Here is a 23,041-nt window from a genome sequence, read left to right as displayed (position 1 = left end):
ATTAATTGATTAGGGCACCAATTTCACATCTTCTGAATATTATAGAAACACATCACACCTCTCTGACTGAATAACAGATTTTTGTGGCATCTGTCAGGACGTGTTTGATTAAATTTGTCACACTAATTATCAAAACCTGAGGAGCAGCACATAGGTTTTACTTTTAAATATCATGTGTGACTACAGTAATGCAGGGTTTCTAACCCAGTTTGACTACAGTAATGCAGGGTTTCTAACCCAGTTTGATTACAGTAATGCAGGGTTTCTAACCAAGCTTGACTACAGTAATGCAGGGTTTCTAACCCAGCTAGACTACAGAAATGCAGGGTTTCTAACCCAGTTTGATTACAGTAATGCAGGGTTTCTAACCCAGCTTGTCTACAGTAATGCAGGGTTTCTAACCCAGCTTGACTACAGTAATGCAGGGTTTCTAACCCAGTTTGACTACAGTAATGCAGGGCTTCTAACCCAGCTTGACTACAGTAATGCAGGGCTTCTAACCCAGCTTGACTATAGTAATGCAGGGCTTCTAACCCAGCTTTACTACAGTAATACTGGGCTTCTAACCCAGCTTGACTACAGTAATGCAGGGTTTCTAACCAAGCTTGGTTCTGTTTCTGCACCTCTAGCACACTTCTATCTAGCACACTGCTCTTGGTTGCCTCCTTAAGGTGTGTTGGGAGCTGGCATAGAAAAACAACATGGACCTTCAGGGATTTCCACTGGGACCAGATCAGAAAACACTACAGTAACAGAAAAAGGACATAAGATGATGCATTCTAGATAGGTCTATAAATTAGGCATGACCAATTCAATTGATCAGTCATTACCCTATAAATGTAGACACACATACACATGCAAACATGCATGCACACACAGAGATATTTGCATGCACACACACTTGTGCACACACTTTTGAAATTCTATTTATAGCCTTCAAGGCACCAGTCTTCTCTGATGTGCTCTGCTAAAAGATCCATCACCAGTGATCCCTCTGAGAATTATGCTCCAAGTTGGCTGAGAATCACCTGAGAATAATCTATGCTTTTGAAATGCTTTCTTGTGTTGCTGGTTTTAAGGGAGTGTTTTTCAAAGACAGGAAAAATCCATTTGGACTAAAGGTTAATCTTATCCTTCCGCATTCAGACTGCAAATCAACCTTCCTAGACAAGTGTCCAGTTGCACCCAAGTATCCAGAGCTTTTTCCTGGTAAATTTAAGCATGATTTTATGTATTCTACTAATACATTTTTACAACATATTCAGGTCTGGGTAATGGTCTTGGTGGGAAGGACATATGAGTAAAGGCTGTTTATTGGCTCCCAGTGCGCCAGTGTAAAAGAAAAATCATATCCAATCAAAAAACAAACCAAAACATTCAGAAAGGAAAATTTAGTATTTACCAAAAAATCCCGCACTTGGAATTTCTCAATAAGTTTCAAAACATTCCCACTTGAACTTTCACTCAGAAGCTTATATAGGGAAAAACAGGAAATTAGATCATGTCACTTCCTGTCTCTTATGAGGAATTTTCCTGCCCAAAGTCCCCTTCAGAATGGGCTACAAATTGTTCTCACTCCAAAAAAACATGGAAGCCTCTCCACAAAAAATAATCACAGATAAGTTCATTTTTCTCATAATCTACTTTTGTTTTACCTACTTAGTTAAAATATGCAAACTGTTCTGGCCAGATAAACATTAAAGTTAAACTCTAGAAACACAAAAGATACAGTATTTAATATTACCTACTTACAATAAATTTATCTTCCCCTGCAGATCCTCACTACACGACACTTTTTCCATGCATATTAATCACATAAAAAACAATTGCTGTGTGTTATTTTACATGTACGCGCGCACACACACACACACACACACACACACACACACACACACACACACACACACACACACACACACGTGCATCTCTAATACAGTCCATATGAACACACAGTGGTGGAGTGTAGCTTCATCACAGTCTGGTATAGATATATATAGTAGATATATGTTTGTGTATACTGGTATGAAAGATGGACTATTTTCCTCCCTGAATATCTTAAAACGCGCTTACCCTCTGTTAAAGTTACTTTGCAATGCCATTCTCTGTCCATACTCTTCCTGGATGTTTGGTTAAAAAGGAGAAGATAATCATATGAAGAATGATTTTCACACAGTGCTTTCTTCCTAAAGTGCTGAAATGTATTTACCCTACAGACAGCTTGTAAGAGTGTGCCATATTTGTAATGATGCTTTTTTTTGTCACGTTCGGCTCCAGGCTGAAAGTAGATGGACATAAAAACTGGAGGCAAATGCGAAAGCAAAGAGACGTTATTAAACGCACATGACGGCTGGTGCACGGCCTGGGGCTCCGACTCGTAGAGGAGGTCCTCCAACTCAAAATCCTCCGTAATTATGAAAACAAACAAAAAAAAGGGCCCACAAAGAGCAGCAGTTTTGAAACTATACTACTGTTTCTATCTTTTTTCGCACTGTTTTGTCCTCACTACCGTCTGCTGATTGGCTGACCCAAGGCGGTTTTGCCGGCCTTTGTCTGTTGCTTTAACAAAAACGTCTGCTATTGTGTTCAGTCCCTTTTTGAAGTTACGAGCGCTCATTTGTTGAATAATATTTCACCAATGTCTCATCACTGACGTGTGTTATATAGCTATAGCTCATTATATTCTGTATTCATAGCTGGTGGTTTATTGCAATGCCTTTATTTTAATACTAATGTCCTGCAGGTTGCTCAGGACAGTGCATTAGCATCTGAGTGCAGGACTTGGGCTGGAATTAAACTTGAGTCTTGATCTTTATGACTTATTATTAACTTATTACTACATTTTCTTCTAAGTTTCAGCTGTAGGTATGGGATGGATTGCTACGTGGCTTTTATACAGCTATACGTCTTGCTCTTCCAGGCTCTCGCACGCGCGTCATCAGCGGCTTTATATTCCACGCGAAAGCGCAGCCCACGCGCCGAGAAGCCCGGAGGCAAACGCTCGCTTCGCTGCGGGAGTGGCGGCGCGAGTCCGCCCGTACTGGCGCTCCAGCAGATGAAACCGCTCGGCCAGCGCGTGAAAAAGGCAAACGCACTCACGCCGAAACGCTCGTGAGAGCTGCAGCGACAGAAGGCCGGAGAGTCGCGGGATTCGACAGATAAGCCGCTACTGATGATGTCTTTCCAAACGAGTCACTTAAACGACACCTTCAGCGTGAGCGACAAGGACCCGGTCCGTTTTCTGCACGAGCAATGGAACGACTCCCCAACGGGGACTCTCTCGCGAGCGGGACTCGTCGCCCTGTCCGTTTTCCTAGGTCTGATAATGACTTCGGGCTTTTTGAATAATGTCGTCGTCCTGGCACTCTTCTGCAAATTCAAGACACTTCGGACGCCGGTGAACGTGATCCTCGTGAATATCAGCCTGAGCGACTTGCTGGTGTGCGCGTGCGGGACCACCCTGAGTTTCGCCAGCAGCGTGCGCGGGCGCTGGTTCCTGGGCAAGCAGGCATGCATGTGGCACGGCTTCGTCAACTCTTGCTTTGGTGAGTCATTTAGCTCGGCATTTTTGCACAAGATAAGATAAACAATGCTTTAAACTTTATTAATCTCAGTTCAACTGTTCCAGCAAAGCAGCGTCCAAAGTACAGCATACAGAAACGTTAAGCAAGACAAAAAGTAAAGTGAAAACTTAAAAATATATACAATGGAAGATGTATTGAAAAAGAGGAAGGAATTAGAATTAAAAATTAGACGAGCAAAGATTAGAATGAAGTTATTGCACTTTCAAATATGTAAATAATGAATATCGCACTTACAGATAAGTAGCCCTTACACCGACATTGTCATGTGCCCTATAATTAATTACGTATAATAATAATAATAACAACATAAAAACCTATAGAAACGTATGATGACAAACATTAGCACATAACTACAGCAGTATAGCTAGCTACAGATAGAAAACTTTTGTTGGCAGATCGAGTGATGAGGCGACAGTTACGTGATAACTGATTGACAGCGTGAATACGAACGGACGTCGGTCCAAAACATTTACCCTTTGGGGCACTGGACCGTTTACTGAAAGTGCTCCTGTTCTGCGCAAGTGTGCTGGGTAGTCGATGAACTCCCGTCCAACCGTTACACGAATACAGGGCAGACGCAACGTGCCGTAGTGGCTCATTCAACGGCCACTGTCTTCGCGACTTAAGCGCACAACATCTTTAACTTTTGTGCAGCCTGCACCATCCCGAATATTCATATAGACCTACATTGGCAAGCTCGTTTAACTGTATATGCCTTTTTAGCCGATAGGTCCAGTCGGATGGCATCTATTTTGCCTCAGTAGGGATAATCGACTTGTCCAATGCGTCGCATGCCTCAGAAAAGCTTTCCAGCGGGTGCGTTAGGCCATTACGCACCAGGGAACCCAGCGTAAAAGAGACGCGTAAAAGTGCTGTCTTGCTTATTCAAGAGACTCCAAATAATGGTTTCACAGTAAAATCAGTTAAAATCAGCTATTCAGCTAAACCGTAGGGCAACTATCAGCCATGGAGGGCGCAGCAAGCACCTGCTTCCCATGTGAAGCCATGAACCACAAGCTGGCGCCCATGCGCTACCTGCTCATCAGCGAGCGCGTGCAGCCACACGTCTACGATTGGCCAGTGCTGCAGTGATTGACAGGGGACGGAGAGTGGCACCGGCCCTCCTACCCAAATAGAGGTGCCTGTTTTGCCCAATCGGAGCCCTGGATGGCTGTGTCGTCGTCAGGCCTCAAACGGACAATCCACAATGACTGGGCAAAGGCCTCTTCTGTTGTACCACTTCAGAACGCAAGTCTTCACTCAAAAACCATAACACAAACCCCATCAAAACACAGTATATATGGAGTGTGTATAGTAGGAGTATGTCTTCTAACTCTCTCAGTTAATATGACATTAGGATATTATAAATGAGATCATGTTTCAGGAAATTGAGGTCTGTTTAAAAGGAATGTTGTGCAGCCTTGACAAACTGAGAGCAGATCTTTTAAAGACACTGTGAGTCCATGACAATGTAAAGGACAACGTGACACTCTAGACACCCACGAAGAGCAAAAGAAATGTGATAAAAGAGGTCACAGAAGCTCTGGTGGGGTCTGGCCTCTGACAGGCTGCCGTCCCTGTGCATGCACGAGACAGCCTTTTTCCTGCATATGGCATCGGCAGCACAGTGTCACGATGCAGTGAAGACAGAAATGAACAAAAAAACACAGAAGCACCGAACCAAACCTAATCACTCCCTCTCTTCCTTACAGACTGTGACTCTCTCACTCCTTCAAGTTTTCTGTCCAGTTGATGTGTGCCTTTTTGTGCCCAAATTAAGGCCAAACCATCATGTCTGTCCAAACTTGGCTTACCACACCTTACCATTTAATGCTTATTAACCCACCTTTACTCCACTCTCCGTCTGTTCCATTCCCAGGTATTGTGTCTCTAATATCCCTGGTAATACTGTCGTATGAGCGTTACCGCACCTTGACAGTGTACAACCAGAAGAGCCTGGGATACCGCAAGCCCTTGCTGGCAGTTGGGGGCTCATGGTTGTACTCCTTGATCTGGACGGTGCCCCCCTTGCTGGGCTGGAGCAGCTATGGTCTAGAGGGGGCTGGTACCAGCTGCTCCGTGTCCTGGACGGAGCGCTCACCCAAGTCTAGCGCCTACATCGTCTGCCTGTTCATCTTCTGCCTGGGCCTGCCAGTGACAGTCATGGTCTACAGTTACGGGAGGCTGTTCTACGCCGTCAAGCAGGTCAGAGCCCGTGTGAGCGGTGTTCAAGACAATATTTTACAAATCAAAACCTAAAATCTTCTTCTTTAGTGAGGGAAGGAAAAGGGTAACCACTGTTGAGGTTACAGCATTATGAAATAAACCAAGAGAGGATTCAGTTTTTTTAAAAAAGCAGATGAAGGACCTCTGTCTGAAACATAGTTTAAAAAAAAACAAACAAAAAACTTGTGTAATGTACTATAAATACAAATCAGCCAAAACATAAAACCACTGACAGGTGAAGAGAAAAACACTGATTATTATAATAGCACCTATCAGGAGGTGCGATATATTAGGCAGCCAGGAACACTCAGTTCTTGAAGTTGAAGAACGGACAAGCGTAAGGACCAGGGTGACGTTGATAAAGGCCGAAGTATGATGGCCAGACCACTGTATCAGAGCATCTCCACAACACCAGGTCTTACGTTTATGACATTTAGCTGACGCTTTTATCAAAAAAAAACCCCAAAAAACGTACAATTATGAGTGTATACAACTTGAGGGTTAAGGGTCTTACTCAGGGGCCCAACAGTGGGGCTTGAACTGGCAACCTCCTGATTACTAGTGGAGTACCATAACGACTGCGCTACCACCGCCTTGTGGGGATGATTACTGTGGGGTTATCTCTGTATGCAGTGGTTAGTACCTCCCAGAAGTGGTCAAAAGAAGGAGAGCTGGTGTGCCAGCGATGCGGGTTAAGGCCACCCTCGCTCACTGATGATTTATATACAAAAGTTGGCTAACTTATTTAGTATTGATTGGTATTGCACTTATCATAGTTTGATATAGAACCTCTTTTAGGAATCAGCATTAATTTTTGTTTAGCAGTATTCTAGTCCAACGGTATCTTTGACTCTAACCTTCCGTTCCAGCTAGGATACGGTCTATGAGTAGATGAGAAAGCGCTTGTGTAAGACGCTCTGGACAAGAGCGTCTGCTAAATGACGTAAATGTAAATGCAAATGAATGCGCATGGGAGATGAAGCCTAGCCTGTTTGTTCCCACAGAAGAGCTGCTCAAATTTGCGGAAGAACTGCTAATAGCATCTGCACGCGCAACACTTCGCAGTGCGCTGCGTAGTCCCAGACTGGTCAGGCTGTCTGTGCTGACCTAACAAAGGTCATGTGAGCCCCAGAAATGGACCACAGAGCAATGGAGGAAAGATGTAGATATTAAGAATGCAGTGTACAACACAAGATTTTAAAACCCCATGGAATGAACGTTATGACGATCCACCTCCTAAAATAGCACAAGCCCTTACACACACATTTCTGCTATCTTATATTGCTTTTATATAGATGATTTATATATATATATATATATATATATATATATATATACTCAAAATTGTATATATATAATTTTATATTACACAGAAGAAATGAATAGGAGCAGTTTAATACCAGGGACTAGAAGAACAGCTAGAAAGATGTGGAAGGTTTCCACCATGATTGTCCAAGTAGCTACATTTATTTTCTCTCTCTCTCTCCCTCGTAGACTTGGACTCCAGACAAAATCTTACAAACGATTTGTTCAGCTGTATCAGTGTGCTACTTCACCGTTGTCACCGATGGAAAGACGGGAGACTTTGGAATACCATTATTCCTGCATCAAAGTAATATCTGCTCTCTTAAGCCGCTGTACCGGGAACGCCCATTCAACCTTCTTCCCCTTCCGTGTTTTTCCCCCACCCAGGTTGGAAAGGTGCGGAGGTCAGCATCTCGGAAGAGGGAGTTCCGCCTGTTGTCCATGGTGATCGTCATGGTGACGTGTTACCTGCTGTGCTGGACACCGTACGGCATCGTGGCCTTAATCGTTACGTTTGGCCGGCGCGGAGCCGTATCCCCGCTGGCGAGCGTGGTACCTTCTCTCCTTGCTAAAAGCAGCACAGTCATCAATCCGGTTATATACATCCTTTTGAACAAACAGGTAAGCGTATCGGCTGATAAATCACACCTTATAAATTCTAGGCCACACCCAACCTAGATTCAGGGTTTAAGGTTATGTTTCTAAGGAAATCGAGTAAGATACAAATACACACGGATGCATGGCTTTCAGTGGTATTTTATTTGTGTCCCAGTAAAAGCATCACTATTATTTTTATTTACATGTTATAAAATGATTAACAATACGCAAGGTAATTTAAAACCAGATTCAAGTTTTGTCATGAAATCTGCATTAACAATGAAGAAAGAAATGTGCCGTCCATAGCATCCGATGGCTCTTGAAAGTGGACTGGCCTAAAAATGCAGATATCTGCAGTCATCAGATTAGGCTCCAAACACTATCTTCACCACAATTATTAAAAAGGCCATGTGGTGACGAGAGTGAGTGTGTGAGAGAGAGAGGGAAAGAACAGATCCTTCATATTTGGAGTGTAGAGCGAAAAACAAACTACAATGCTTCCCAATTTTATAACTACATCTAGACTGGACTGTTGATGGAGAGAGAGAGAGAGAGAGAGAGAGAGAGAGAGAGAGAGAGAGAGAGAGAGGGAGGGAGAGAGAGAGGGAGGGAGAGAGGACACACCCTTACTGTCTGTGCAAAGACACAACACTGAATATTCATTTCATCTTTACTGTTCGTACTCAAATCACTGCACTGATCAGCTCAAATACGCCATCCAAGCAGTAGTGCTTTAATCCCGTTATCCAAAACGATAACTTCACATTGAAAAGTTAAACTTTCCCTAGCTTACTTATTACCCCTGACTGAAGAAAGTTTGTTTAAAACAAAGAGCTTGTTAGAAGCCTCACTACTTAGCATGCTATGACCAGTTTGGTTTCTAATAATTACAGACAGTGGATTTAAGTAAAACTGAAGTGGTTGTATCAACAACAGTAACGAACCACTCACTGGCACACTGGGACTCTTTAGACAGACATGTGAGCCAGAGGAGCACAGCCTTGATTGGCAAATCTGAACACCGCCCCCCCAACCATTATCTCACAGGAGAAAGACATTACATTACTGTAGACGTGAGGATGTGGCCAGAGAGAGCGCCACCCAGTGAACAGAAGCACATTCTTCTAAACACTGAGAAAGCCCGGTACTCACGAGCCAACAGGACGGGTTACATACGTAAAGAGAGAAGCTCAATCTTTTTGAGGAGGTACGTCAGATCATACAGTGGGGTGATGGGACAGTTGAAGTTGGCGCCACAGAATCGGAGGTTCCCTGCCCCACCAAGTCCAACTAACCAGACACGAACGTGCCGTTATACTACACACACAGAACAGCAGGATTCAACACCAGTGGCACATCAAAGCCCAAGTTGCTCAGTTCCCATACTTTTAAAAGCCTCGTAATATAACCAGACTCCAGGTGAAAACTGGTATTCTTCCGTGAGATACCATCAGCGTCCATCTGACCAAACCTTCAACACTGCAGAAAGTTACACAGCAAAGCAACACAGTCTATACACAGACTTGTATACGTCCAAGTCTATGACTAAGAGAAAAGATGTGGGTATTTCACTGAATAGAGACTTCAGAGACTAGCGTACACCTGAGTAGAAAACTGCTGTGAACTGTAATAACTGGTATCAAACGTCTTCACAGATCTTAGATCACATCCTCCGGCACAAACAAATATTAGCATACAAGTCTTTTCACTTACGAATAAAATGTCAAATACTGAAATAGGGTATATACACAAAAATACTTCCATCAGTAAAAAAGAAAAAAAAAACAAAGTTTTTTGTTTTTTTTACACGTTAGATAAAATGCAAGGTGAAGGTAAAAATCATCGTCAGTTGAAATAAAAAGCTTTTATATCCAGTGCTAGAGAAAGTGTCGTCATCATTCGCTTTTAAGTACGCCAGCATAGGGAGCACGAGAGGGTCCGTCGGCTCCTGGGACCGCGCGGGACAGCCAGGCCACGCTGCGTTAAACATTAGAAAACCAACGCAAAAAAACACCACAACACCGCTACTGCCACCATTAAAACATCCTTGCAAAAGTTTGAGAAAATGTTATTTTGAAACGCCGTGAGTGGCCCACCACCCCCCATGGCTGTATCCACGGGGACCTTCACGCCTGTTCAGTCTGCTTGTTGTTCAACAGCCAAAAGTCTGACACGGCCACTGGTACTTTAAATCGTACGGGCTTGAGTGTCCTGAAGAAAGAGTCACAGGTCAGACGGCAGTCTCGGAAGAACACTGTTTCCAAAGGTGTTCGTGCACAGCTATGAAAATTGTAATACAGCAAAGAAAAAAACCTACACCCCCACAGAGCTGATAAATTATTCAAGACAAATATGATCGATGATAAAATGTACAACCATTTATAAAAAAAAAGGAATACGTAATACAACAAAATGTTAAAAATCACCTTAATTGTTACATACCGTGTATGTCCAAAACAGCCTGGTGGTATTCAGTGTAGATGACTTCGAGTGTTCAACGTTTAACAACCTCTGTTTTTGCCCTCATGCCCCTTTTTAATAAAAAAACACCCCAAAAACTAGTCCATCACAAAGCCACAAACATCCTCCATGTTGTCACGTGATGGCTGGCCACAGCATAATCAACAGGTACCTAAATTTTAAAAAAGCCGTTTCTTGTTACAACCGTATTGCTACCTAATGACCTCTAAAATCACACAAGGCTCAGAGAAAGCAACTTTTAAGACTGTCATCAAGAGCTTCTGCCTGTCTGGTCCACTGTCCTCGGTTTCCTCTGTGGTGCTGAGGACAAGCCCAGCGTCCAGATGTCCACAGGTCACGATTATTGCACCCTTGTCTCCGGGGTGAGGGGTGGGGGGGGAGGATGGGGTTAGAGTTCAGGGATCACAGTGGATGGTGCCGAAACCCGGGAGCGTGACCTTACCCTTGTGCTTCAGGTCACCCTCAGAGCCGGAGTTGATGCGCTGGATGAGCATCTTCTCGTAGAGCAGCGGGTGGTAGGCACCGAGGGTGCAGGCAGCGTCGTAGTAGCGCTCGTGGTAGTGGCACAGCTCTGTCTGCCGGAGCGACGGGATGTACTCGTACACGTGGACTTCCTCGCATAGCGACATCATCAGCACGATCCCTGGAACACACAGGCAAATGCTTAGCCAGCCGGTCACGTGTACGGGACGTCTCACGCGCAGGTGACGATGGGGTCGCACACACGCGCAGGACTTCCCGACACACTTACGGACAGCGTGCGCTATTACGATAGCGCTTCATAAAGGAGTGGGAATGCTCATTCATAAAGCCAACATTCATTAAATACAATCACCACCACCAACGATTACACATGTGTAATACATGTCGTGCATCTGGTCTGTAACAGAAGCAGAGAAACAGAGGGGAATTATACATATATATCCGGCCCAGTGCTCTGCCGATAAACAGGGTGGCTTTGAGCTGGTCCTTGGTCGGAAGAGATATGGAGATAAATTGATGCCAAACTGAAATGCAGGTCCTGACACTGGAACACATTAAATGCAATTCACGGTATTACTCGTCACCAACAGCACGCGGAACATGACAGAATCAGATGCAAAATCTCACTTTCACTGCCTTCCCCATATTCAACCTCCTTCCTGGAAAACACAAGGGGCTTTATCATTTAAAAAAACTGACAGGATGAATGTGTCAGAATTGAATGCAGTCTATACTGAAAAGTAATCTACGCCACTTCTGAAATGTACGTCTCGGTGAAACGCAGTGAAGTTGCATTTAAACGCTGACCCGCGGAAGCCATGCAGCAGAATGAAGTCAGAAGTCCACTGATTTACTGCTCATGCTTGTTCTCGTAATAGAAAAACAATGCTTGTGAATTTATGCCTAATGACTGAAGTGCTGGATTTGTGTGAGAACTGAACGCAAACCACCGTGTGTATCGTCTCCCACTGTTGTGATCACATTTAAAATTTGCTGCAAACTTCTCTGCTTAACCCCACCTTCATTTGCACTACTTTAATCCTCAGTGAACTTGTCAACCTCTCTCTCTCTCTCTCCCCCCCTCCAGTTCTACAAATGTTTCCTGATCTTGTTCCGCTGTGAGCTGAGCTCTGCGGCCAACAGCCTCTCGTCCGCGCCCTCCAAAAGCACCTTCATCCATCTTGACCGCCACCCCGACGCTGACGCCTCGCCCGGCGCGCTGCGCCCCTCTGCCTGCCCGCAGGAGCCTGGCTGTGCCACGCCGCCCTCGGAGGGGGCAGATATTCTGCCCCAGCTCTCCTGTCCTGCTCACGGGTGAACACACCCCCTCCCGTCCATCCAATAGCGGCAGCCCGCTGAGCCTCGGCCCTCCCCTGCTCCGAGCATGCCCAGTGACGGCGTCGTCCGGAGGTCCACGTGTCCTCCCTTTATACAGGCCCCGCCCCAACCCAAAAGTCTTTGGTTTGTGTGTGAAAATGTAAATTGTGTTTCTGTTGAACACAACCCCCAGGACCTTTGTGTGTGCTAGGAAGATGTGTATGTGTTGTGTGTAGTGCAGTTATCTAGCGTTTTGAGAAGTGTGGATTTGGTCAAATCCTGCTCTGACTCGTTTCAGATCTTCGAGGACTCTTTCTCTCGTACTGGCGTGACAACACCTTTGTGATATGAACCTCTGGTGTCAACAGTTTTGAAGGAGTCAAGTTTGAATATTTGACCAGGAGTGTACGTCATCCAGCTATGGTTTCAGCAAATGACTCATATCTGGGGTCTTCGAAACAGTAAGTGTCGTATAGTGCTCTTTGGTTTTTTCTACGGGCGGTAAAACCATGAGCGATGTAAACATGCTGACCTCAGTGAAATGTGCCATTCTGTCTGAATAAACACACCATGCACGAGTCGGACGCCTGGAGTTTTGGTTGACATGTTCCCCTCATGCCAAGTAAATCTGGACGCGTCGCATTCTGTGGTGTGCATACGCTGAAATATTGTCCAGCAGGTGAGAAAAAATCAAACAGAAACTAAAATTTACCCACCATATGCCCCAATTTTCAGACTACATGCTCCTCATGAATCTCTGAAGCGCATGAAATTTAGGAACGCCAATATGTAGTTAAATTCTACACCACACACACACACACACACACACACACACACACACACACACACACACACACACACACACACACACACACAGAGTATGAGTCGTTCATGAGACAGTTGATCTGTAGCGTGACCTAGCCAGTGGTATCAGATATATTTTAAATATCAATGTTTGAATTTAACTGACACATGTAGTGAATACGGAAATCGGAAGACTTGTTTCTGTTTGTAATTTACTATCTTTGTGTTGTAATTCATGTTAGTTTTATTGATGTCTTTAAAGCACAACAGATTTTTCTGAGACTATATTCTGTAATCTGAGACCTTTGGGGTAAACTGGTTTATGGCATTTTTGCAGTGTGGTCATACGACTTGCTCAACCGTACTAAAGTGACAACGTGCGGTATGGACATGTGCGATTTCAGACATGTCCCGTCACGTTCTCAGGGGAAAGACAGCACTCCAAGGTACAAATTCCCTGACAGGCACGTAATGAAATCAAAATATCACTGGGCAAGAAAAAAAGTGTACGCAGAGATTACAAAGTGAAATGTGAGAAGATTCTTTGAGTGATACTGAAATTCTAACGGGAATTGCCATCAGTAGTGACTGTCTCTGCACTACGGAGACTGTTCCGCTAATCTGCTAATACAGGACTGTTTGGAGGCTCAATCATTATGTTAGTGGTCAAAGCGAGCAGGAGAGTCTTCAGGTTTACAGGGTTCACCGTGTGCGATCACATCTGCTTCTCTCAGCTCCGCCGAGAAACCTACACATCTGTACAAAACTCATTTAATCTCCTCATTCGTCACTAGTCCACACCTAAATGCTCTTTATATTATTTAATGTTATTGACTCAACTTCCACACGTGCAAGATTAAATTCAACTCTATATTCTGGCCATCACAAAAAAAGCTTACCAATGGTTGATTAACATGGGCTACCTGTCGATAACTGGTTATTATATAAACTTAGGTACGTAGCAGCGAGTCCTGCAACACTACTTCAGAGCTGTGCTGTATATTAGACCACATGAGCCCCTACGGTAGACAAACATGCCCCAGATGGTCTTCAGCTTCTTTGGATGGGTTCCTTCATGTGCGTGCAGACTGCCAGAGCACATTCAAGACCGTTTGTGAATTTGGGATGAAAATAGAACGCCCATAGAATGACTTAAGGACACACACACAGACACAGACACACACACACAGACACACACACATACACACACACACACACATACACACACTTCAAAGCTTTTAACTGGTTCAAACAGGCAATCAGCCACAGGCAAAAGAGCTCATTACGCTTGGCTTGGTTGGTTGGATTTGGCCACAGTGACTCTGGTCTGAATTGGGAGGCTGTGTGGAGTTTGGCTTCAAGCTGATTACGGTACGCTGAATGAACTCACGTGCTCCACATCACACAGCATCATTCATACGATAACATGAACGTTACTGATCCCTGGAGGCAAAGCCACCTATTCCACGTAGCGGCGTGTAACAAGAAAGAATCAGTTGACATAAAGATAACAAAGAACATAGTATGTACAAGTAATGAACAGTGAGATCTGCACATGTGAGGTACAGGTGTCACATGTGCAAAAGACCTCCGCAGATGTACATTGCAATACTTATCTGATTCTCTACCTTTACGTTAACTCTGACCTATGTATGAGACACACTTTCTTACAGGTTTCATGCTTAGACCAGTTTCGGTTTCTGTAACCCGTCTTCTGGGCCACGGTACAACGTGTTTCTATGGTAGAACAGGACAAGGTCAGAGGAGAACACCGTATGGTGTCAGGCTTGTGCTTCATTCATCACATCTGACTCATTCATCCACAACATCACTCCATTATCCCCCCCACTACACTTCTCCTCTCCAATCTTTGACCTCTTTACTGTGTAGCTGAGACTCGGTCGTCTCCTGACTCATGTTGGGTGAATTTCCAGCACAACACCAGATAACCTTGCTCTTCAGACCTGTCAAAATACGCATGTTTACATCCAGCCTGTTGTACACACACACACACACACACACACACACACACACACACACACACACACACACACACACACACACACACACACACACACACACACACACAATCTTACCGATGAATCCAGATGAGGGTGGGTTGGGCTGGATGTTCTCTAGTGTGTTGCCCTGGACCACGTCCCACAGGCGCCAGGTGAACGTGGGATGCAGGATGTAGAAGGGCTGCGTGGGATGCTTCTTCCTGTGCTCCACGTATGGCGTGAACAGGTTGTAGTCGGGGCTCTTGTACCACTGCACAATAATATAAGGCAGCAGCCTGGTTACCCACACAAATCCCTTTACTGACACACACTTCTGAATGGACAGCTTCACGTGTGAATGCATGTGCTTTTCTGTAACGATGACGTGCTTAAAGACCTTAAATGTGAGCTAAACACAACAAAAGGAAGAGCATTCCCCTTTTCATGCAAAGTGCCCTCCCAACATGCCCAACAGTAGACTGGACTGTTGCCATGCCAACAGTAGACTGGACTGTTGCCATGCTACTGTTGGCCACGTCACATAGCATTAGCAGTTAGCTTTTTATAAGTCTCATCCAGTTTCCTGGCCATCAGTGCGTTTAATGACCCATCTACTTGCTTCCACATCATTAAAACATCATTGTATTACTAAAGCTATGCACTGGAATAAGCATCGTCATATTCAATATGTATTATCACAATTTAATAGTAGATTAATGCTCCAAACACTCTGACCTCTTACGTAAGAACCCGGGGGCGAGTTACAGGGCGCAGGCCCAGTGTGGATTAACAATACATTTGAGACTTGACTCTGAACAGGAGTCTCCCCTTGACCACAAATATGATAAAAGTATATCCAAATCATCTGATTTAGCCAAGTTTCGCTGAGTTGTAAAGAGGCGGGATGAAAGCGCTCATGATTTGAGTCTGCTTTCACATGCCAGAACGAGTTCACAATGTCTCAGTAACGTAGAGAATGTCTGTTTTAATGCGTTTTAATCATGTGAGTTTTCATCTCTGCGCTGAATATTGGTTTGAATCACAAATACAGATGAGCTGTGCTGCTAGGCTGTCTGCACGCACACGTGATATGAATGAACCTTGCTCTGTGGGGAGGGCTTCTGGACGTGCGGTGACGTGGCATGATCTTCCAGCGTGCATGTGTGTTTCTGGTCCTGTGTGGCTACATTAGCATGTACCTAAGAGACCGTGGTGGAGGAAGACAGCTCAAGATGTTCTCCTGGACACACACTAAGCCCTGCTGAGATAAGGACCACAGAAACGCATCAAACACTGGCTCCATGGTTCACCTGTAGCACATCCATCACGCAGCTGAACACTGGACACGGACAGAGATGCCTTTCGACCGGAACTGCTGGCCTAACGCAGAAAATGTTCTGCAGCTGAGATTATCGAGACAAAGACCTGCCACTGGCATATAATCTCCTTATCGCCCTAAACGTGTGGACGGGGTAACGGTACAACTAAGACCACGGCGGCTCTGCTTAAAAGGGTTGCCATGACGCCCGGCTAGCCTCCAGCGTCCTGTGCGGTTCCCCCTTGCTAAACGATGCGCCCTGACGTGTTCCGGCTGTGCGGGTCCAGGTAACCTCGAAGGCCAATGAGGAGAATTTCCAAACATGGGGATGAAATGGAAGGGAAAAGGAGAGGAAGAGAGAGAGACAGGCGTGTGTGCGGAAGGATGGCCTCAGGACAGAGGCATAGCTCTACTGCTCGTCTGAGCTCCACAGTAGTGCACCTCACTGGGGAGGGAGGGAGCATTCGCTATAGATCACTACCCCGCAGACTCTACAGGAGGAGAGGACCTTGTCTAGGGGCCGAGCCCGCTGGGCCGAGCTGATGAATCCTGGGCACTAAGGACATGTTCACCTTCAGTTCTGTTTTCCCTCTCTGTGTAAACACAACTCTGGCCCCCCCCCCACACACACACACACGCGCACGCACAAACACAAACACGCTCCACGCCTTAAATCTATAGGATTACCAGCCAGTCTCTTCAACTGCAATTCACTCTTCCCTCTCAATTCGAAAAGTAATCTGTACAAATACCTCACCTGCAACATATAATCACCTGGCGTTTGGCTTATGCACAAAATGCCGTAAGGAGGAAAACACACACACTCTCTCTCTCTCTCTCTCTCTCTCTCTCTCTGGAGAGAACAAAGTGAAAGAGGGGCCTTGCTGGAACATTTAGAGACAAAATAGCTGTTCCACTGATCTCTTGCATAGTCACTACTAAAGGAGAACATGCATCAGTGCGTGCGTGCGTGAGAGAGAGAGAGAGAGAGAGAGAGAGAGAGAGAGAGAGAGACTGGCGCAGGGGAAAGACACGAGCCACGGAGACCAACGGCCTCTAACCCGTCTCACCACACCCGTCTTACTGTACTGGGTGTCTGATCGCCAAACCCCCATATCACCCAAAGCAAGCAGACAGCCACCAGCCAACTCCACAGGCCATATTCAACCTCACACATAGCAATAAATAAAACATCTGACACGTGAGAGATCTGAACAGGTAGGTCATTAGCGGGAGGGGAAATCTCACTAATGGACTGGCCCACAGTGTCTTGAGTGAACTCGTGGTTAGCTATAACCCATCTTGCCTGCTACGATCTCAAAACACAGGGCTTCTCTTAAAGCCTGAGATGATTACGATTACAGTGCCTTCTCCTACGGAGCCCCTCAGTGATGGCACAGCCTCCCATTTTTAAGACTCGGACACACTCCCTGCTGTATGTGGACCGTTCACACGGTGTGTTCATCTTTACAGATCTAACATACATCTTTACGTTTTATTTACATGCTTCTAAAATATCCCAGTCCCACCAGTAGAAGAACCAGTGCTGCTCACCGAGACACAGCCCACCCACACCAGACTCACTGGAGTGTCTGAAGCTCCACATCTCCACTACATTTAATAACGCAACTCACGGACTGGTTACTAGCTGGGCTACCCGATGGAGGACGGGTTCATAGTGCCGGCAGCTTGGCTTGCTCATTAGAGATCTAACCCCACACCTCTGTAAAGCTCCCTGATAACATCTCCCCTACAGGGCGCTCAAAATGCTCCTCTTACTCCCTACAATCAGTAAAATTACAGCCGGGGGTGGAGCGCACTAGCTTCTACCCCCCAGCTGTACGACAACATCTCACCTACCAATTGCTAATAAGTGCTAATAAAATAAATAGGTTTGTCAGATTTAAAGTACGTCTGTGTCTCCAGGCTTCTGGCCCAAGTTTGTGAACGTCTCGATCGTGTTTATTTTCCCGCGGTGTCTGTGTTTGGGGAGTACTCACTTCGCGCAGGTTGACCTTGTAGGGCGCAGGGTCCCAGGCCACCAAGGTCACGTTCCTGTACAGCAGACTGGAGTTGAAGCGATAGGTGGGGTTAGCCATGATCTGCGCAGCACAGGGGAAAGCGAGCAGGTCAGCATCCGTATAGGGAACGCGGGTGGGGGGGGGGGGGCTCGAGTCATTTCATGCTTGCTTGGGGGGGTGTTACAGTAACTCGGAGACATGCAGGATACGTCACACATTCAAGCAGACCTTTGGACCGGGTCTCGGAACTTGGCGAGAGTATATTTTATTGCTCAGAAAGAGGACGACCTTGGCAGGACGTGGTCTCACCTGAGAGTTGATGATGCGTATGGTGGTCTTTTCGCCCACGTCCCTTTCGTAGCCCTCAGTAGGGGCTGAATTGAACCTCAAAACAGCATCATGGGAATCTGGAAGCACAAAGCCGACGGCGATCATTTTTAATCCCCACGTTTACATATTCAATACAGCTGCGTAACAAAGCAACAGAAAACAAATTAATCTGGAAAAGTCGACGCAGCGCTTTGGAGAAAGGCCACGTAGCAAATCTGCTCTCCCACGATCAATCTACTAACGCATCTTTAATTTTCTGGCACTCAGAGGCGTCTCTGGCAAACGCGTGTTCATGCCATTGATTTACATCACATTAAAAGTAATGTCTAACAGCACACTGCAGCAATTTATTACCACTCAGGAAAAGCTATTCATTATCTGCACTGAATAAATTATGTGAAACTAAATAAATACATTAATTAAAAAAAACAAAAAAAAAAACAAAAAAACCCGAAACAATTTATGGGAACATTCTCTTTAGTCACAATATTTTTGGCAAACACTCTTGAGGAAAGGACACTTCAACAAAATCAAACTTTTATGGTCATGCATTGGGGGGGGAATAGTACGAAAAAGCGAAAAGAGAAGAATGTTTAAAAGAGGGATAACAAACGTGTGGCCTCGTCCACGATGACCTACAAGACACTGAACACGCTAAATCTTTTAAACGTCCCCTTTAGTAGAGGGAGCCCTGGTGTTCAATCTTCACACGTTGTAAATGTAAAAACAGCGCCATCTAGTGACCATTTTCTGCAACGCAACGATGTTTGTGAACGCAAACGACTGAAGACCGAGCCGCTCAGACTGAAACGCACATGCCCGGGGGGGGGGGGGATGCATGATAGACAGACCTTCAGTCCCCATAGTGTACACCCTCACTTCCAGGACACGGGAATGACTGGGATTATATGGGGAGCGTTTGGCGTTTGCATCCATCCACTCGGCAGATACCGTTATTTCTCTGGCATTTGTCCCGCGGCAGCCTCGCGTAAAACCAGAAAACGAACATTTGCGGAGCACGCAGCTAGAGTAATACAGCCATCACGCCCAGGCTTTCTGCTGGTGTTCAAAAAGCAAATATGAATAAAGAAAGAGGGAGAATGAGAAAATAAGCAAAATTATTCAAATTATTTCTTCTCTGGCCACTAGGTGGCAGAAGACGACTGAGGATAAATGAACTTGGGAGTGAGCGGCAACTGTCCTACGGAATTGAATGATGCTCATGTTTACAATATTAGAGGCAACGAAGTTTGAAAGTCGCTGCCATCTGCACACACGCACTGATCGAGACTGTGGAGCAGCTCCAGTTTTAGCACTCAGGAGGGCCACAGCGTCTCTGGTCGTCTGCGCGTAGTGTGCGCACATTCATTGAGAGTTTTCCCATGTCTCCTCTTGGCTTTGTCGTGATCTTTCCGGCTTTCCTGCTCGTCCCTGTGTGGTTTCACACTGGCGCTCCAGACAAGAAGGAAACGTCCGGATACACAGTCCGGACCCTGGGAGACTGCATGACAGACTAAGGAGAGAATCAGTTCTGAACGGACATGCGCGCGTCTGAGGCTCAAGCCTGTATTATACATGTACTGAAGCAGGCCGGTGTGGGTAAATGCAGCCTGAACGGCTGGGGTACCTTGGAGGAATTTAAACACCGCCATTTTAGACTGTTAAATTACACGTAGGAACAGAGGCACATGGACACCCACAGAGGGCACGTCACATCGCCTTTCCAATCTGAAGCTTCGTGTGTACCTGGCTGGTAGATATTCTCGTTTAACAAATGCACGTGAATTGCTAGAGGAACTTTGAACTCTGATCAACTTATTTTTGCCTTTTTTTTTTTAAATCATAAACTGCTCTTTAAAGAGGAACGATGGCCTAGTATCAGTGGGCTAAAAGACGCTTCCTCAAACAGCGCCCCCGCCATTGTGCACAGGAACAATGGGAGCTGAGCCGTCACCATGGCAACACTTTCACTTCCCCCTGAAACGACACTCTGCCAAAGCTGGGCGAATCTGGGCACAGCGCGCCCGCAGATCCTGCGGCTTGCGTAACGGCCGAAGGGCGCAAGGATCCCACGTTCCGAGGCGGCGCAACGGGCATCACTATGGAAACCGAAAGGACCTAGAGAGAAGAAAGGGTCAGGAGGAAAACAAAAAAACAACAAAAAAAAACCCCAGAACGCGGCGGCAGACACGGCTCGGGGCGCAAAGAAGGGAGAGCTGGGAACAGTGGCTCTGAACGGCCCCGGAATGACGGGAACCAGTGGAGGGGCAGGACACACAGACAGCCAAGTCACACTCTCAGATCCCAGATCCTGGGAGCTGGAAGGATTCCAAGTTAGTACGCAAACCCCGAAGTCACACACACTTGCAGATAATTATAATCTGAAATAATTCCTTGTGTCAGACGTCGTGCTGTGTCCTAGGGGCTCTTCTGATAGAGGGCAGTCATGCACGAACTCGGGCAGCTGTTGGAGCTCAAGGCGTGCCCAACTCACGCCTCACACACACACACACACACACACACACACACTTGCCGTAAGTACAAACTCATTCGTATTTGACCTTACTAGAGAAGGTCAACGCTTTGTATGTTTTCACCTGCACAAACATTATAATAGATGGCTTTGGCCAAACCTTATTCACGATATTTCAGTAGGTGTGGAATAACTAAGTATACATTTCCTGTTTCTTGTCCTGATTCCACGTCACTGTGTGGACAGATGTACCCCACCCATGTTTACTGACCTGCAAGCCCACCAAGAAAGCATGGGTCTCTCCCCCTCTCCCTCCCTGTGTGTGTGTCTGTGTGTGTTTGTGTGTGTGTGTGTGTACTCACCGATCTCCCTGCCCAGGCCGGAGTGGAGGATGGCCCCCGCCGAGGTGACCACTGCACAGGAGTGGAACCCGGAGCCGTAGAGCTGCCTGAGGGGGGCGTCAGGGACGATCTTCCTCCAGCCCAGCGTGGAGAACGGCAGCTCTGCTCCGTCCAGCGTGCGCACCCTGCTCCTCTTCTTCAGCTCACACAGCACCTGCTTGCTGCTCTGCCGGGGACTCCGGCGCCCCCTGTAGGCCACGCCGTGTTTGTTGGAGCTCAGGTAGTCCTTCATGGCCCTCTGCAGGCGCGGACTGAGCATGCCCAGTGACACATTGCCCTTCCACAGGCGCTGCACTACAGACGTGGATTTGGAGGAGTAATACTCATCCAGGTCGGAGTCGTCCAAGCCGTCGGCTGCCGCCCGTCTCGTCGTGAAGCTCTGTTCTTCCTCGTTCCCTTCCACCTCTTCTCCCATCACTTCTTCCTCCTCCTCCTCCTGGACATCTCGTTGCCTCCTCTGCTCACGGGTCGCCGCGCCCGGGCGCGGACCCACATCGCGGGTGCCGATGGCGGACCAGGCGGGCAAGATCTGGTGGTCTATGCGAGGGAAGAGCTCCGGGCTGAGCCCGCCTGCCATGGCCTCCCGGCTGGGGCTCTGCTCCGGGCCCCGTCCTCGCTGGCCCCCGGCGACCGGGGACGTGGGGCCGGCGTGCGGCTCCTGGCGAGAGCGGGTGTTGCCCTGTACGGAGGTCAGGCGGCGGGTGTCGGCGTGCGCCAGCCCGGCGGCGGAGTGCTGGTCCACGCGTGACTCCATGAAGTAGGTGAAGAGGGCAAAGAAAAGCAGCACCCAGGTGAGCATGAGGCCCAAGGCGAGCCGACGCCATTTCTTCAGACCGGACTTCATTTCCCAGCAACCCCCGGGGCCCTGCCGAGCACCGCCTGGAGTCGACTGGAGAGCGCTCAGCAAGAGGCCTGACAGGAGAAGCAGGAGGTTGGCGTCAAATGTCGGCACGTCATAACGTATTCAAGGAAAGAGCAGAGCTGTTCAGCTCCGTCCTCGTCAGCTGGAGCGCCATCGTGCACTCCAGTAACCAATTTTTCGACATCCAGCAGAAATAACAAAGCTGGAAGGAGAATATAAAGTGTGTGAGGGGAGGTGTGAGTGCGTGCGAGTGCTTTAATAGAGAGCTTAACAGTTAGAGATAATGAGAGAGAACTTAATGGAGAGTTTAATAGCTTATTAAGATTGGACATTAAGGATGTCAGAAAGAAGGGTGGGGCGCTCGCGGCCTCGCCGTTATCCCGAGAGCCGAGCTGCAGAAGTGAAGGAATACTGCACGTTTAAATGAAAACAAAAGGACTCTGGCTGTTGCATGGACGATGTTCTGCTTCCCACCAGCAAGCAGTTCTTCCACGCATATGTTCACTGAGCTGGATTAAGCCAAGGTGGGGGGGGTAGATTAATCTGACACCGATGTGTAAAAACAACCCCAGCACCACGCCGATGTCAGCACCCAGAACCGTACCACTACACCGCCAGTGCCATCAGCTGTCTGGTCCGGCGCCAGAGTGCCCGGGAAGTGGACCGGAGACAGGTGTAGCTGACGGATCGTTTACAGCAAGGTACGAGGAATAGAACCCGCGGGGTTCTGTAGCACCCGGGGTAGTTATCAAGCCGGATAAGTGTAGAAAGGATTTATTCAGTTCATTACCTTTAGCGAGACATTAATGTTTATGACACAGAAACCAATCGACACTGATCCG

General features: G+C 46.7%; 2 protein-coding genes across 13 annotated transcripts in view; one reads left to right on the top strand and one right to left on the bottom strand.

Moving 5' to 3' along the window:
- Positions 1-2,940: 2,940 nt before the first annotated feature.
- Positions 2,941-12,539, top strand: tmtops2b (teleost multiple tissue opsin 2b). 3 transcript variants are annotated; one of them, XM_035523038.1, is made up of 5 exons: positions 2,942-3,542; positions 5,461-5,786; positions 7,302-7,419; positions 7,500-7,733; positions 11,761-11,844. In XM_035523038.1, the coding sequence occupies exons 1-4, from the start codon at positions 3,170-3,172 to the stop codon at positions 7,682-7,684; spliced, it is 1,002 nt and encodes a 333-aa protein (XP_035378931.1). In that variant the 5' UTR covers positions 2,942-3,169; the 3' UTR covers positions 7,685-7,733; positions 11,761-11,844. The 3 variants fall into 3 exon arrangements, with proteins under 3 accessions (XP_026877896.2, XP_035378931.1, XP_026877897.1); XM_027022095.2 differs by having other exon boundaries at positions 2,941-3,542; positions 7,302-7,733; positions 11,761-12,539; XM_027022096.2 differs by lacking the exon at positions 7,302-7,419 and having other exon boundaries at positions 2,944-3,542; positions 11,761-12,539.
- Positions 7,853-23,041, bottom strand: part of st6gal2a (ST6 beta-galactosamide alpha-2,6-sialyltranferase 2a) — a 35,204-nt gene continuing 20,015 nt past the window's right edge. For 6 of the 10 annotated variants that reach the window (XM_035523035.1, XM_035523033.1, XM_035523031.1 and 3 more), the window contains 5 exons: positions 21,299-22,249; positions 18,443-18,540; positions 18,113-18,214; positions 14,891-15,065; positions 7,853-10,833 (listed from right to left, as the gene is read on the bottom strand). In XM_035523035.1, the coding sequence (XP_035378928.1) occupies positions 10,586-10,833; positions 14,891-15,065; positions 18,113-18,214; positions 18,443-18,540; positions 21,299-22,181 (1,506 nt within the window). In that variant the 5' untranslated portion in view covers positions 22,182-22,249 and the 3' untranslated portion in view covers positions 7,853-10,585. Of the gene's footprint in view, positions 10,834-14,890; positions 15,066-18,112; positions 18,215-18,442; positions 18,541-21,298; positions 22,402-23,041 lie in introns of all 10 variants that reach the window. The other 4 variants (XM_035523037.1, XM_027022092.2, XR_004775645.1 and 1 more) reach the window with 3 other exon arrangements.

The sequence above is a fragment of the Electrophorus electricus genome, chromosome 25 (assembly GCF_013358815.1).
Source record: "Electrophorus electricus isolate fEleEle1 chromosome 25, fEleEle1.pri, whole genome shotgun sequence".
In the NCBI taxonomy this organism is placed as follows: domain Eukaryota; kingdom Metazoa; phylum Chordata; class Actinopteri; order Gymnotiformes; family Gymnotidae; genus Electrophorus; species Electrophorus electricus.
Note: the sequence above shows the minus strand (reverse complement) of the source record. Positions and strands in the feature narration are given on the sequence as shown.

Bases quoted from the DNA above. Each gene is read 5' to 3' on its own strand.
- tmtops2b (XM_027022095.2), top strand. From the start codon at position 3,170: ATGATGTCTTTCCAAACGAGTCACTTAAACGACACCTTCAGCGTGAGC. The intron at 3,543-5,460 runs GTGAGTCATTTA...TTCCATTCCCAG, and splicing joins CTTCGTCAACTCTTGCTTTG to GTATTGTGTCTCTAATATCC. The intron at 5,787-7,301 runs GTCAGAGCCCGT...TCTCCCTCGTAG, and splicing joins TGTTCTACGCCGTCAAGCAG to ACTTGGACTCCAGACAAAAT.